At 37.0% G+C, this 14,732-nt stretch overlaps 2 protein-coding genes across 6 annotated transcripts in view; one reads left to right on the top strand and one right to left on the bottom strand.

Moving 5' to 3' along the window:
- Positions 1 to 947: 947 nt before the first annotated feature.
- ubxn2a (UBX domain protein 2A) lies at positions 948 to 6,647 on the bottom strand. Of its 2 annotated transcripts, none has more exons than XM_084091265.1 (7): positions 6,516 to 6,647; positions 5,452 to 5,517; positions 5,206 to 5,342; positions 3,471 to 3,580; positions 2,892 to 3,029; positions 2,430 to 2,591; positions 948 to 1,772 (listed from the first exon to the last, which is right to left on the bottom strand). In XM_084091265.1, the coding sequence occupies exons 2-7, from the start codon at positions 5,459 to 5,461 to the stop codon at positions 1,589 to 1,591; spliced, it is 741 nt and encodes a 246-aa protein (XP_083947391.1). In that variant the 5' UTR covers positions 5,462 to 5,517; positions 6,516 to 6,647; the 3' UTR covers positions 948 to 1,588. The 2 variants fall into 2 exon arrangements, with proteins under 2 accessions (XP_083947391.1, XP_083947390.1); XM_084091264.1 differs by having other exon boundaries at positions 5,206 to 5,335; positions 6,516 to 6,642.
- Positions 6,648 to 9,377: 2,730 nt separating this feature from the next.
- The window catches only part of atad2b (ATPase family AAA domain containing 2B), a 99,792-nt gene continuing 94,437 nt past the window's right edge, over positions 9,378 to 14,732 (top strand). Inside the window, exons 1-4 of one of the 4 annotated variants that reach the window (XM_084091253.1) lie at positions 9,378 to 9,704; positions 11,713 to 11,870; positions 12,225 to 12,256; positions 13,168 to 13,315. In XM_084091253.1, coding sequence (XP_083947379.1) covers positions 9,549 to 9,704; positions 11,713 to 11,870; positions 12,225 to 12,256; positions 13,168 to 13,315 — 494 coding nt within the window. In that variant the 5' untranslated portion in view covers positions 9,378 to 9,548. The remainder of the gene's footprint in view (positions 9,705 to 11,712; positions 11,871 to 12,224; positions 12,257 to 13,167; positions 13,316 to 14,732) is intronic. The other 3 variants (XM_084091252.1, XM_084091255.1, XM_084091254.1) reach the window with 3 other exon arrangements.

The raw sequence follows: 14,732 nt of genomic DNA on the forward strand, positions 1-14,732 counted from the left end.
TGGAAGGGTGTCGTAACATCTCACAGCAAGATCTGGCAGATCTGGTGTTGTCCATGAGGACGCGACGCACTGTAGCCAAACCGGTGGCCAAACCACATACTGACTGCCCTTGATCAAGGGACTCATTTGTCCAGTTTATGTCTCAATTGCTGGATATTTTTATGTTCATACAAATATTTACATGTTAAGAAATTAGAAGAACCAGTAGTAAGAGACACAGCTATAGTGGACAAAAAAATAATTAAGTCTCTGTAGAATAAACCAGATATTTTATGCATAAATTACAATTAGTAGCAAAACAAAATGAATAAAATCTTTTAGTTTCACATCAGTCAACCTGACTCAGAGAGGTGAATAGACATACGTTTGCCATGACTTGCATGAAAAGAAAATACACATTATGCATGAACTGCTCACAAAATCCCAGATATAAACTTTCTAGTAAATTATAAAAAAATTCTCATCATGGTTGCAAGACCTGATCAAAATAGTCAAACCAACCTTAATGTACTTTAGAAATTCTTGACATTCAGCCCCCTGGCCAGGACATTGACCATATGGTTGGCATTACAAGTAAATGTATTTTGTGCAATGATAAACAATACGTGGAAATGAACAGGAAGTTTAAAAAGACAGTTAGAATGAGATTCACATTGAACAACGGTGGAGACTAGAAATAGATTAGTGATGAAGATGGTTTGAATGAATTGCATTGCAGATTGATAGTGGATAAGCATATACACTACTCTTAAGACAACTGATCTGCATGATCTTTAAAAAAACCTTCATGAGCTCATATCACTTATAAAATATTTAAAAGTAGAAGAACGATCCAAGTCCATTCATGCAACAAAAAAAGCACATACTCAGAAAGTCTCATACAATTATACTTATCAGCTCTGTGTGCATTTAAGACATATTAGAACCCACTGAAATGAGAAAAGGAATCAGCATATCATCAGTAGGTTTATTGCAAGCCGAGGTCTTTATAACAGAGCCTCTGTCTTAGGCAAAGTGCATAAACATTTGACATTTATAACTTAACAGTACATTATAAGACATACCAGCACAGAACTTCATTAAGCATCATGGAAGCTTCCATGATCTGACTTCTTCATCGATCCATGTGTAAACATGTATAATCGTGAAGGTTAAAGACTTGGCTTGTGCATACTGCATTGCATCAGAAAAGGCCAACACTTCCAGTTGTGAAAGAACATGATGGGAAAATTAAAAAAGAAAACATAATTGTAAAAGGAATAATACACCTAAATAAGAAAACGTTATCATCACTTACCATTTATTGGACTGAAATTTAAGTCATCATTTACTGATAATCTTTTAGTCCAGTGGGTTGTTAGCTTGCTGCAAGTCAGTGATATTTTTCAATTTTTGGGTGAACTATTCCTTTAAAGCTATTTGAGTTGAGTGGCCATTTATACAGTCATAGTGATGTCCAAAGGACCCCTGTATTCAGAACCAGACAAAAACATTGGCTTTTACGGTTTTAAGGGAGATGGATTTATAAAATGTTACCCAAACATGGGTGGAACCATAAGATCAGAGTCTCTGGTGAAAGCAGGAACAGTCAGGAGTGACCGAAAGAAGCTTGTGTGTTGAGAGGCCTCTGAATGATGACGGCATTCGCTAAGTTGGCTTCTTCCAAACTCTGCCCCTCATCTGTCAGCTCTCGGAACGGCAGGGATGTAGTCAGGATGAACTGAGCGTCCGTTCTCTGAGCCTGCTCCACAAAATGCTGCACATCACTGATCCTGGACCAATTACATAAAAGCCAACATGAATGCATCTTCTCAGGGAGCTTTGCAGCCACATCTTAGCAATCATGTTCAAGTCGGAGGCATGAAATCCTTACATGTTGTGACGCATACGTTAAATCCGGCATAATCTGATTTGATCTGCCGCAAAGTTGCAGCTTACGATTCTTCCATTTTACCTTGCATGATTGTATTACATAAATGATGAATGACAATTATGTAAGAGCTTTTAAGGGTAGGATTTCAAATTTAGAGCATCACAACATGCCCGGGTAGGATTTTGACAATAAACATCCAAACATAATCATGTTTAAAGCCTGTAACTTTAGCTGTGTTCAGTGAAAGCAAATTACACTATATAAATGCATATTCAATTAGATTTATTTATTTTTTATTTAACACCATACCAGCATCAAATGATATATACATATCAAACTTAACTATTTAAAAAATTGTATACAATAATTTATGTTATGTTTAGTTATATAATAGGTTTTTAAAGTTGATGCTTGGCACAAATATATAACCAAACAATTGTATTAAATGTACTTGATTTCGTAACAATACTGCTGCAGAAATGACACACACTTTTAGGGGGATATGACCCATGTATGTTTTCGTGAAATTCACCTTCTACGACCATATGATACTCACCGATGGCTCAGATTAAACCTCTGCACGAGCCGCTGACCGTCTGCCAGCCAAATCTGGAGGGAGGTCACGGGAAGGTCCTCATTCAGCTCCACTGCCGGGAGAGGAGGACCTGAACAGTCCTCGTGTATCGACCGAGACCTGGCCACCACTCGCGGGGCCACACTGCCGAGGACAATCATTTCAACTTAATCAATTTCCAAAGATAGGCTTTTAACAGATGCACTGCAATTATTGTGGTGCCATGTGATTTTATATACGATTAGAGGGTTAACTAACACTAAGATAATCTTCAACACATTTACAGTCAAACCATCAAAGAGTGTTGTGAGGACACCTAGTGGATATTTGTCGGAAAAACTAAAATCTTGCTCAAATCTTTCATTTTTATGCTAAATTAATAGCGTTTACTTGGTTAATTAATAATAAATAAATAAAAACTGTATGCAAAAGAGGACCTGCTACCTTCCCAGTCTGTAACCTCTGCCTGTAAACGGGTGGAAGGTCTTTTTCTTTGGGACATAAACTTCATCTTTCATGTCCTCCATGTTGATTTCTAGTTCTTCATCCTCGGCTCTTCCTTCTAGCTCCAGAGGCAGCTCACTATATATATATATATATATATATATATATAGAAGATTTTTAAATCAATACAATTAAATATATTTCAATTTTATTCTGTCAGTATGTCATAATTTGATGGGGGAAAAAAATCACAAAACATGATAATACAATGGGTATTTTAAAGCCTGTGCAATTAAATTAGTCTGCAGTTTAGTCCAGTTATGCAATCACATCCAAAGTCTGATGAGTGTTTTGTTGTGCATCGAGGGATTTATTCGGTAAATGTGTTTTCATCGTAGTTTATGCGCATGTCTTATTATCAAATAAATAAAAATTAATCTCAATTGAGCGCACAAGTTTTTATGCGCATTTTTAGAATTTAAACGCATCTTGGCGCTTCAATCCAGTGTTTTTTTAATGCGATATCCTAAAAATTTGCATTTGGATGGACACACAGCTAGTGACAAAAACAATACTCACCCTCTTTTAATGGCCTCCAAGAACTCTTGGTTTTCTTCTAGGGTGTAACTGCGTAAATCCTCGTCGTTTACTGTGAAGCCATTCTTCCACAGTCTCACTACAATCTCCACCTGTAAAGTTCGGACATAAAACAACCTTAAAAATACTTTTGAAAATTCTAAATTTTTGCATTTTTGTTTGATGATGCTAGTGGATCAGAAATTACATGTTTATGCTGACATAAAGGCTGGACGGTATGATGATATATATTGTTACCATGGTATAAAGGTATATCATTAGAGATTTTCCTACATCATGTATCTCGCGGTATGTAAATATATAGCACTTCAGAGTGATAAAAGGCATGAATGAGAATATAAAGTGCAGGACGTGCTTGATGTTAAAGAGTGTTATTAAGCACACTAAAATGTTGTGCACATAACTTACTGCTCTTGAATCAATAACTTTTTTAGCTTTAATAAGCATACATTTATATGTAATTCATACAGTGAAGACTATGCAATTTTACATTTGATTATTACATTTCTGTACTAATTCTAACTACATACTAAATACACCTATTGTACCTGAAAAACGTAATTTGTTTAATTCAAATTTTTGCTATATTGTATTAGTCCAATTATTTGTAATTTGCTTCTTTTTTCTTATTTTTAATAACAGAAATGAGAAAAAATAACTATTTTGTGATATATATCGTTATTGTGAAATAAAATGCATCATATTGTGAAATAGGAATTTAGTCATACCAGTGCAAAATGCCCGTGCAAAATCAGTTTTTGTGTGTGTTTTTAGTAATTGTTGGTTTGGTGCCCGTGAAAGAGACTGTGAACGCATTGAATTCAGGGAGCAGGCTAGGTTACTACAAATGATGGCTGTGAATAAAATATAATAGTAAACAGTGTAGCTGACAGAGTGTTTATATTCAGAATGTTTATTTTTAAAGGGACTGTGTGTAGGAATTTCTCCCATCTAGTGGTGAAATTGCATTTTGCATTCAAACGAATAATGCTCTCCAGCGCCTCACTTTTTCAAATGCGCGTTGCATCTACGGTAGCCGTTATGTACCAAAAAGCTATGACAGGATGTCTTATAATAGCACTTCGAGTTTTTCTTCGGGTGAACAGGTTTGTTATTTAAAACAAACTGAAACTTGAAACAACAAAAAAAAGAATGCTACAGTATGAATTACTGACTGTGAAAAACATTAACTATGTTAATTTCAAGATGGCGGAACTACATGGAAGCCTCCGTGGACCTACCCGTCCCATGTATATAAAGATAATAAATTCTTCGTTTACGAGGATTAGTCTGATCATTGGCATAGGTATTTGTACACCATTGAGGGCACATTTATTAATAAAAATATTGATTTTAGATAATAAAATACCTAAAAAGCTACACATAGTCCCTTTAAACCACAACCTTCTTGGGGCTTCTTTGACAGGTATTTTTAACGATATCTTTTGCATTTCTCATCCAAACAACGTCAAACTTGGCACTGCACTTACTCGTGCCCGTAGCGAGACACCTGTCAAGTTTGAAATACATCGGACTAACGGTTCGAGAGATACGTGAATAACAGACAGACAGACAGACGTTTCTGTAATTTATAGATAGATTGCCCACCCCTACCTGACATTAACCTGATGTACTATTTTTTCAACAACATTTTTATTTTAGGTAACCACCTGGATGCTCTGAATGCACACAAGACGTCTCATATGAACAGCCTGACCTTTTTGCCGCTACTGGCGACACTGCTGATCTTCTCCACCTCATCGAGCAGGTCCTCGACGGAGAAACTCGATCTAAGAGGGCTTGCCTCCTCATCATCCTCCTCTTCATCATTTTGTGCCCCTTCACACCTAAGAGCTCATGAAGGCAACAAAGCGTTCAATTATGAACATTCAGTAATGGTGAAATGATACTTGCATGATGTTTCAAGTCGGATAATAGACAGAGCTTTGTATAGCGGACTTACCATGTGTCATCTTGAGACCTTTTTCTTGAATCAATATCTTTCATCATGACGTCTTCTGCTGTCCATCTTGCAACACAAACGTATGCGGGCATATATTTATAAGGGATGGTGCAAGTCAATGTAACCACTGCATCAGTGCTTCCTGAATAATTCATGGGGTTTTTCTATCTGAGATTGACAGGTGCAGTGAGATCTGAAATTCTCAAAATATCGATCTGCTTTCATACCAGACCAGTAAATATATAGGCAAAAATGATTTTCAACTGACCAGAAATTACCACTATTATACTGATATCAATTGTAATTACTGTACAGTTCTTTGATATTGAATGAAATAATTATTCAAATTAAAAGAAATATTATAAAAAGAATAAATAGAAATATGTTAGATAAAAATAAGTATTACAAAAATAAAACCCTTAAAATGACCTTAATAATGGTATTAGGGCACTTTGGCATATACAACTGTACTGAAAGATTATTAAATGCATGTGTTATTACATTCACTGTACTTCAATGAATACCACATTGCACGTCCAAAACATTTGGCATTACCAAAGTATGTCCAAAAATACGCACTTGCAAATAGTATCAAAGCGTAGGCTACTATGGATTTTTGGACATGTGCCATAAAAAAAAACATCTGAAGCATTTGAAGGGTACAAATACAATTTATCAATATTACACTGATCAACATTTGACATGCGATCAGCTGCTTATTAATACTGAATGATGACGTCATGATGCACTGACAATAAACTACATGACGTTATAATGTGTTTACCAATACCCTCAGTTTATTTAATCAAATGTTTTAAGGTCAATCTCTGGTAGGTAAAGGCACCCACGTGCATGCTTTAAGCTTCGTATTAATATTCACCGTAACAAACAGGTCAAAGGCAGCATAATAAATGAAAGCAGTGCGCCACAATTACGTAAGGATAGTGTAGAGACCACGCAAGCGCACTGCGATCCGTTATGACGGAAAACAAGCGCTATAACCCACAACACATCATTTCTGAATCGCAGGCTAATAATTCCGATTATAAACTGTAGATGGTTACCAGTGTAAGGCTTCAATGGTGATGTAAAACTGTCTCTTCGGCTCGTAAGTTTCTCACAGTTGTCATGCGGATCCTTACGCTACAGCAGTCCACCATTCCTGTGACGTCTACAGACCTTACGTTTGTGCACACGTCACTATGACATAGCAAGGCCAAAATGCTCTTGGAATGGTGTTTTACGTACTGATATGAATATAATGAGATGGTTCATTGAACGTAGTTGAATAAATACTGGCATGTGTGTTTGTTTTGGGTGTAGACAGTGACAGATGGTGAATGCAGTCAGCAGTACAGAAATAAAATACCCTCAGCAAAGCTGCTCGAAGCGATTTTTAATACCCCACATAACCTGACCCTACTACCTGATATTTATTACTTAAATAATAATGTCCTCCTGAGAAATCATACTGATAGCTAAAGGCTTTAGCTTGTAAACAGCCAAGAATGTCAGCAAATGCTAGCCAATCAGAAAGGTTTGAAGAGGTGTGAATTTGGGGCGGGGCTATGAGTTTGCTCGACCAATGGAAGACAGAAGAGGGTCCAGGAAACCTTTCTGACAATAATCATTATTGTTAAAGTTGCAGTTGCATTCTGAAAATTTAATTATTGTGGCTTATCGAATATAAGAGTCACAGATTCATGTTACCTGTCCAAGTTGTGGAGACACTGGTACCGTTGTATCTGTATTAATATTTTTTTAATATGTTTATTTTATGTATTATGTATTTTATTGTCTTGTTTTTTATTTGGACCCAGAGTCTGTTATGAAGTCTGATTGATTGATTGATTAACACTGTTAAAGGAATAGTTCAACCAAAAATGAAAATTCTGTCATTAATTACTCACCCTCATGTTGTTCCAAACCCGTAAGACTTTCATTCATCTTCGGAACACAAATGAAGATCTTTTTGATGAAATCTGAGAGCTTCCTGTCCCTCCATTGACAGCTACGCAACTGACACTTTTAAATTTTTTTGAAGAGACTTGATCGCTTTATATGATGAACATTTAATTTATGCTTTTATTAAAGCTCTCAGATTTCATCAAAAATATATTAATTTATGTTCCGAAGTTGAACGAATGTCTTACAGGATTGGAATGACATGAGGGTGAGTAGTAAAGGGTAAACTAACCCTTTAATAACAATTTTTTTAGGCAAAGATAATCAAGGTGCATTCACTCCATGTTGTAATTACCGTAATTACGAGATTCCAACTTGTAAAAAGCCTCCACATACTCTTAGAACTCGTAATTACAACTTGACGCTGTACCACCTGACCACTGCAGATTCAAGGTGCGTTCACACCATTTCGTAATTACCGTAACGATTCTGAACTGAAAAAAGTCTTCTTGTGCTTGTAACTACGTGTAAACTCGTAATTTTATGAGAGCTATGACTTGTACCATGTGGCCGCTATACTGCAGATTGAAGGTGAGTTCGACTTGAAGCGGCGCTGCGCAGAACGATCTTTGAATAACATCAAAGTACAGCGAAAGCGATTTGAAAGCATTCTGACATGAGCGCAGCATTATTTAGCCATTGAATATGTTGCCATTGAAACGCATTAACAGCTTTGAGTAGAACGTCACGTGTTGTCATCTCGAAATTACGGTAATTACGACATAGCGTGAACGCAGCTTCCCATTTAGACTGCCTCCGAAAACTTGCAGGCAGCATTTGGGCACGAAGTATACCTCACAAAACTTCTGAGGCAGAGTAACGGTTTGATGAGCAGAATAGAGAGAGCTTTAGTGATAACTAAGCAAATGTTTAATTAGTACAATAGTAATTTCTCGCTAGAAATCGCATCAAAAGTGAAAAAAGTTGGTCAAAAATTTACATTTACACAAACTGACCACCAACCGCAACTTTCAGACGCCATCTTTATTTTCTAGCTCAACTGTCACAGAATGGAAAGCACAGGATTGTGGGATATCAAAGGCAGCGAAGGATACATCTATGCTGCCTTCAAAAATCCATCAGACAAAGGTATCTCAGTGGACAGGAAGTTAAGCTACCATTGTATTAGGACATGGCTCGATGCCTAGAAATGCATCTTTAAAAGCTCTAAAAGCATTTTTAAGCTTTTGGATGCAGCCATAGAGTTTTGTAAGTGCAAATTACATTTTCCAAATTTCTTTCTGTCTGTCAGCACTTGATATGAACAAAGATGTTAAAGTACATCTGTATGGGATGGAAAATCATAAATGTATTTAAAAAATACAAAAACTAGACTAGGAAAAAATCATATAGACTTGAAGAATTTCCATGACCTTTTAAGATGATAATTTATTTTTCATTCCTGAAAGTCACACATTCAATGTCCCTGATATTTTCAGGTTAGAAAATATGTAATAATTATTACAATTAATTGTAATTTAACAATATCCTATTCATACTTTTTTGGCAACAACACCTTAACAAAAAGTACTGTGGCAGTACCATGACACAGTGAAAATATTCGATGGTAATATGATGCTTTGATATACGGTACTGTCCAGGGTACTTAAAAATACCATAGTACTACCATGGTAAGTTGCATGTTCAAAAATTATATGACTGTGGACCGCTGTTTTGTTACTCAAGAAAAAGACTAGAAAGATAGTTAACACATTTTGTAACTTTAAAAATGTAACTTTTACAATTTCCTTCACCAAATAAATATAATATTTTGAATCATTTAATTTATTGTAAAGAAATGTATTAAAACATTACCCTACTGCCAGAACCGCTCGTGTAAATATAACCAAAAGAAAAACAACGTATTATTTCTCATTTTCTCACCTCTTGTATACAAATCTATTTTTAAAAATTTCTCTGGCGCCAACTTCATACAAGCGCGCGCACTCACGCTTCTCTCTGAAGCGGAAGTGGCTCGCCGGAGAGTTTCGGCTGGCTGACAGCAGAGGGAGAGAGAGAGAAAGAGAAATGGCGCCTCGGCTCTCTACTAGCTGAGAGACACAGTCAGAACGAAAGCAACTGACAAGAGCTACAGGATAGGAACTGTCTATCAGCGGAGACAGACAGCAATCATGGTGAACACCAGGAAGAGCTCGGATCACAAGCCCGTCAGTCCCTTCATCTCGGGCCGGACGAGGTCGTCTCAGAGGAACACCCCAAACTTGGACGAGCACAACAGCCGTGTAAGGAAGAGAGAGACACCGGCAGCCTATTCTCTCCGCCAGCCGGTTAGCGAGCTGTTCACTCTGACCTCTTGGAGATGGATGCATGGATGGATGGATGGATGTATAGATAAATGGCTGGATGAATGGATGTCCACATCTTTTGTTCCCAAATTGCGCCTTGAGTGACACTTGGCGATGCAGAAATTGCAGTTTAATGACACGACAGCGCTTAATCGTGGCGTATCGCTTAGTTTTATGTGTTTTGTCACACATACTAGCTGGACTTTAATAAAGCCGGCTGGCTGGTTTAATGCACTCAGTGCCCATAAGTTGTCTTTGTTATATTGGTGTCCGATTCGCGAATGAATCGTTCTATTGAACCGATTCTTTTGAATGAACCGAGTTAACAGATTCGCTGTGTTTGCATGGTACTTCACTTTGATAACTTTGGCAGTAAAACTGACAACGATATATAACTTAATATTTGACAGTATATATTTTTTTCGAGCAGGTAGGGAAATGTCTGTATACACCTATCTATGTGTAAAAAATAAAAATTGGAGTAGGAGCACCGAGGTGAAGCTAAAAATAAAAATATAGTTTTATTACAAACGTTTTGAAAACATAAGCAGTTTGAAAACAATTCGCCACAAAAAAGAAATGGCAGCGTTTTGAGTGATTAATTAAGTGAATCGGATCACCGAAAACAACAGTTCAATCGAACCGACTCGCTTACAAGAATCGAGCGTTATTTTGTTGCTGTGTGTTTGTTGCGCTCGAGAGGTACCGGCGCGCGCCATGCTGTCACGCGCTCCGACGCACCGAATAACAGTCACAACAAATGCGCGTTTGTCACCTTTTGTCGGATAAAAAACGTCTCGTCCTCCGTGTGTCTTCAACAATAAAACAAGCTAGTGTTGGGGGAAGGGAAAAGCTCAGCTGAGACAGACCCCTTGTGGCTCAAAACAGACATTGTTCGTGATTCTTTTGTAAAGTAAACTTTGAACTTGAGAGTATTTAGGTGAAACTTCTGATTCTGTGTGTTATCGGCTCTTGGCACAGGTTGTTTTTGTGGTTGTGCACATTAGGAAGGCCGTTTGGAACGATAATCCCGCATTCATATCATAGTTATCGTGATATTATGGAACTACAATGTTTTTTGGACATGTACCATGGTATTGTCATGGTACTGTACTGTATGTTAGAGCAGTGAAGTTCCATGCTGATGTTACCGTCTGATGTCATCAGTACGACCACAATACTTTTTGCAAGGGTGTTCAGATTAATTATCAAGTTCTGTGCAAGTTGTCAAGAATGCTTGAAGTTTTTTGAATAATAAGTATTAGATAGGCTGCCACAAGTTTCTGGCATAAGTGGCTTGTCCTCTGGCAATGAATTTGGTCTGCGCTCCATATCCATATAAATTATATAGTGAATATAGATGTATCTAAAAAATATATAATTAGTGAAATTTTTGTGAGCAAAACTTGTTCGCAAAGCTATTGTGATGTATTATTTATGGCTGAGTGAGTCTGTTCTTTTGACTGTATCATCAAACCGATTCACAAATCGTTCTGAGTGATTCAATAGTGATTTGCAAAAAAAAAATTATCCAGTGTTTAGCAAATGACTGGAAAAGGTCATGGAAATGATTTGGTTATAAAGTATTGGAATAGCATGATTTCATAATTTTGGCTAGTTCAACCTCAAACTCTTTATTTTCTTATCTTGCATGTTATTGTGTGGTGTAAACGGTGGGTATGAATCATAGGCTTATTTAGTCAGCAGGGATGAGTTTGAATGAGATCTGGGAGGAGAGGATGAAGAATCTGGGAGATGACATGAGTCCTTCGCTCACCGGGTCAATAGAGGATGATGAAGTCAATTTCACGTGAATCCGATTTCACGTGAATTCTTTCAGGCGACTCTAGGCCTCAGCTGTGATATTGTGTCAAGTGTCCCTAGTGCAGATCATATTTGAGTGTGGACTTGCCATCATCATAATTATCTCTGTGTATTCTGCATGCTTGTGCAAGCTTTTTAATATCCTACACACCTCTGCCTGTTATAGAAAGAGCCCAGCAGTGATGTTAATAGCAGTAGCCCACGTTTGTCCCCACCTCCCAAGAGGACACGCAGACAGACGCCACCAAGTTCTACTGATACTTCTCCAAGTCCCCAGAGTAAAGGCCAGAGAGGCTCATGGACCATGTCCAAACACTGTACTAGGTGAGGTCGGACAGTCGATGTAGAGTTGCATGGTTAATACTTATTGTTTGTGGTATTTTGATGATCTCATCCCATTATAATCAGTGTTGCAGCATTTTAGTTTTGTGTTGCTCGCTTTTAGTGCATATTGGCTTTTACACTGTCTACATGGCAAATGAGCAACGTGACATGCAGCAAATCTAAACATAATTTTCAATATGTTTTGACAAAAGGTATTTAGACAAGAATTGCTTTTACTCAAAGAAAAAAATATTAGGTGTTTCTGTTAATTATGCACTAAAACAAGGACTTTTCTGTCTTTTTATACTATTTGTTAAGAGCTATTTTCTCATGCATTTTCACCTTGTCTTCCAGGTTGTCCACTGGTGCCTTGCAGAATGGACACAGTAAGTGTATATTAGTGTATTCATTTTAATTTACTGAATCGTTCTTTATTGAAAGCTTACAAGGGAGGCTCACCCAATATTGGGAGAACACACATCCGATTTCTTTCCCAGCTGTTTATGTTCACTTTTGACATAACTGACTGTGTATATTGTGGATACCCTCCCAAAATGGGATTTTGACTTAATTTTGTGTGTTTTTGACCATTCAAGCTAGGGCTGCACAATATATTGAAATTATCGAAATATCGCAAATGTATCTATCGTGATATGCATATTGCAATGGCTTGCGATAACTGGGGTCATGAATAAAAGACAAAGAGAAAATAACTCACTGCTCTTGGCTGAATAACTTTTGTAGCGTTAATAAGAATCAGTATATCTTTAATTCATACAGTGAAAACTAAGCAGTGTTTTATTTTTACATTTGATTATTCAGTTTCTGTTGTTAAATAATAAACCTAATGTAGGATAACCTGAAACCCTGAACCCCGTGGTTAACACTTTTTTCTTATGCTACAGTAAAACACTGCTGTTCACTTTCAGAAGTTTAGGGATGTTTTCTTGTCCCAAAAAGAATGTGAAACACACATGTTGGTTATATAATTTTAAATATATTTTAAAGATAATTTAAGTTTATTTTACACACTTTAAGCATTATTGTATCCCATATCGAATATCGCATTATTTAATGAGTTATCGCATATCGCAATTTTCTTCAGTATCGTGCAGCCCTACTCAATAAGTCATTAAAGAGAACTTAATTTGGTACTCTGTCGATCTGTAACACTCAAAACAAATAGACCGCATTTAGATGAGTTACATCAGGTTTGATGTCTGATTATGAAACACATGAGGGTACGTTTGATGTTCATCAGGGGATGACTTTAGTAACCCCTTTTTTTAACGCATAGGTCGAATGAGTCTGAGGGGTGATTCTACATCAGAGGGGGACCATGGTCGTATGAACGGTCATGTTGAGCTCAAGAGAAGCCGTCGCATCAGGAAGTCCCAATTCGAACACCTCAATCAGAGTTTACTTTTCGACCAACTTGTCAACAGGTAAAATCTGATGCTTGTATGTGTAGTTAATTCATGCCCGAAATATGATGATTGTTTCCTTGAAATAAAGTAAATTCCAAACTTGAGACTTTCTCTCCAGTGCAAAAAGACAATTTATTGCCAATGAACTTATGAAACAGCTTGTTCAGGATCTTTGCTTCTTTTCTTACTGACAACAGACAAATGTAAACATGAACACATGATTAACTACATTTACACGTCTAGACACCTATTCAGTGTTGGCCCAAACAGTCAGCAAATTATTAATCTCCTGGTTGTCTTTCTGTAAAGTTATTGAGCATCAAATGATGTTGGATGGTACTTTTCCGCTTCATGACTACATACCAACTAGAATTTCACCCCACTAAGAGCTCACAGTTCGAAATCATGTTCTGTTTGGACTTTGTGTGCGTACGTTATAATTCCCTCATGATTTTGAGTAGCTAGTGTATAATTAGTAAGACATCTGAAGCCAACAAGGTCTACTCTTGCAGAAACAGGCACTTTAAACTCAAGAGCTAAAACAAGACCATATACAGAGTTCACGAGCCGATCTAGAAGTGGGCTCACTATGTATAGTGATGGCAGTTGTTCAGCTTGCATTCATGCACATAATGGTTTCTGATATAATTGGTGATTCCCAGCCAAGGCTACATGTATCCCAGGGGTACTTAAGCAGCTTCTGGCTGTACTTGAAAAAGATGTAGTCTTTGCTTCATTAAATCTTGTAAGTCTTTGTCAAATTTTTTATAAATGACATGCATCTGCCTTTGGTAATATTTCACACTCATTTGAGCTTCTGTGTTGTTTAAATTCCACCTTAATGATACAAAGACTGCAAATGACTGTACTTGTGTTAAAAATCTTATCTTGAGCTCTTTTATACTGTAAATAAATCTGCCTTTTGCCTGTCTTTCTCAGGGAAGGTTTTGTGATTGAACACACATTTGTGGTTTGACGTTGTTGAACACATGGCATATTTACACTGGCAAAAAGTGGCATTTTCATTTAAGTCCAATGTGAGCCAAGCAACACACTCGCGCTGTGGATTGTGGGATTGACAGCAGATCGGAGACTATGTTGAAAGCATCGAAAGGTTCATAAATGCTCAACTTTATGCAAATGCCAAGCGAAAAATGTCAGGTGGCAGCCAATCATTGTGTTCGTTATGAGCGTTTAAAAATATGCAAGTTTTCCAGGAATTAGTTTCTGCAGGAATTAGTGCTTTATTATATTGTTTACATATTGAACGCTTTGCAGTTGTTGCGTATTTGCTAAATATTGCTGTGTGGATGTTGTCATTGAGAATAGAATAGGTTGGGTTTAAAAAGTTGATTAATTTGACACCGTATTTTTATTTTGGGCATTGGGAAACAAAGCTTGCATCTTTCCAACTGTAATTGAATGTAGGCTATAT

This window comes from Abramis brama, assembly GCF_963993115.1.
Source record: "Abramis brama genome assembly, chromosome: 18".
NCBI lineage: Eukaryota > Metazoa > Chordata > Actinopteri > Cypriniformes > Leuciscidae > Abramis > Abramis brama.

Bases quoted from the DNA above. Each gene is read 5' to 3' on its own strand.
- ubxn2a (XM_084091264.1), bottom strand. From the start codon at position 5,498: ATGATGAAAGATATTGATTCAAGAAAAAGGTCTCAAGATGACACATG. The intron at 3,581-5,205 runs GTCAGGCTGTTC...CGAACTTTACAG, and splicing joins TCGCCAGTAGCGGCAAAAAG to GTGGAGATTGTAGTGAGACT. The intron at 2,592-2,891 runs GTAGCAGGTCCT...TGTCCTCGGCAG, and splicing joins AGAGGTTACAGACTGGGAAG to TGTGGCCCCGCGAGTGGTGG.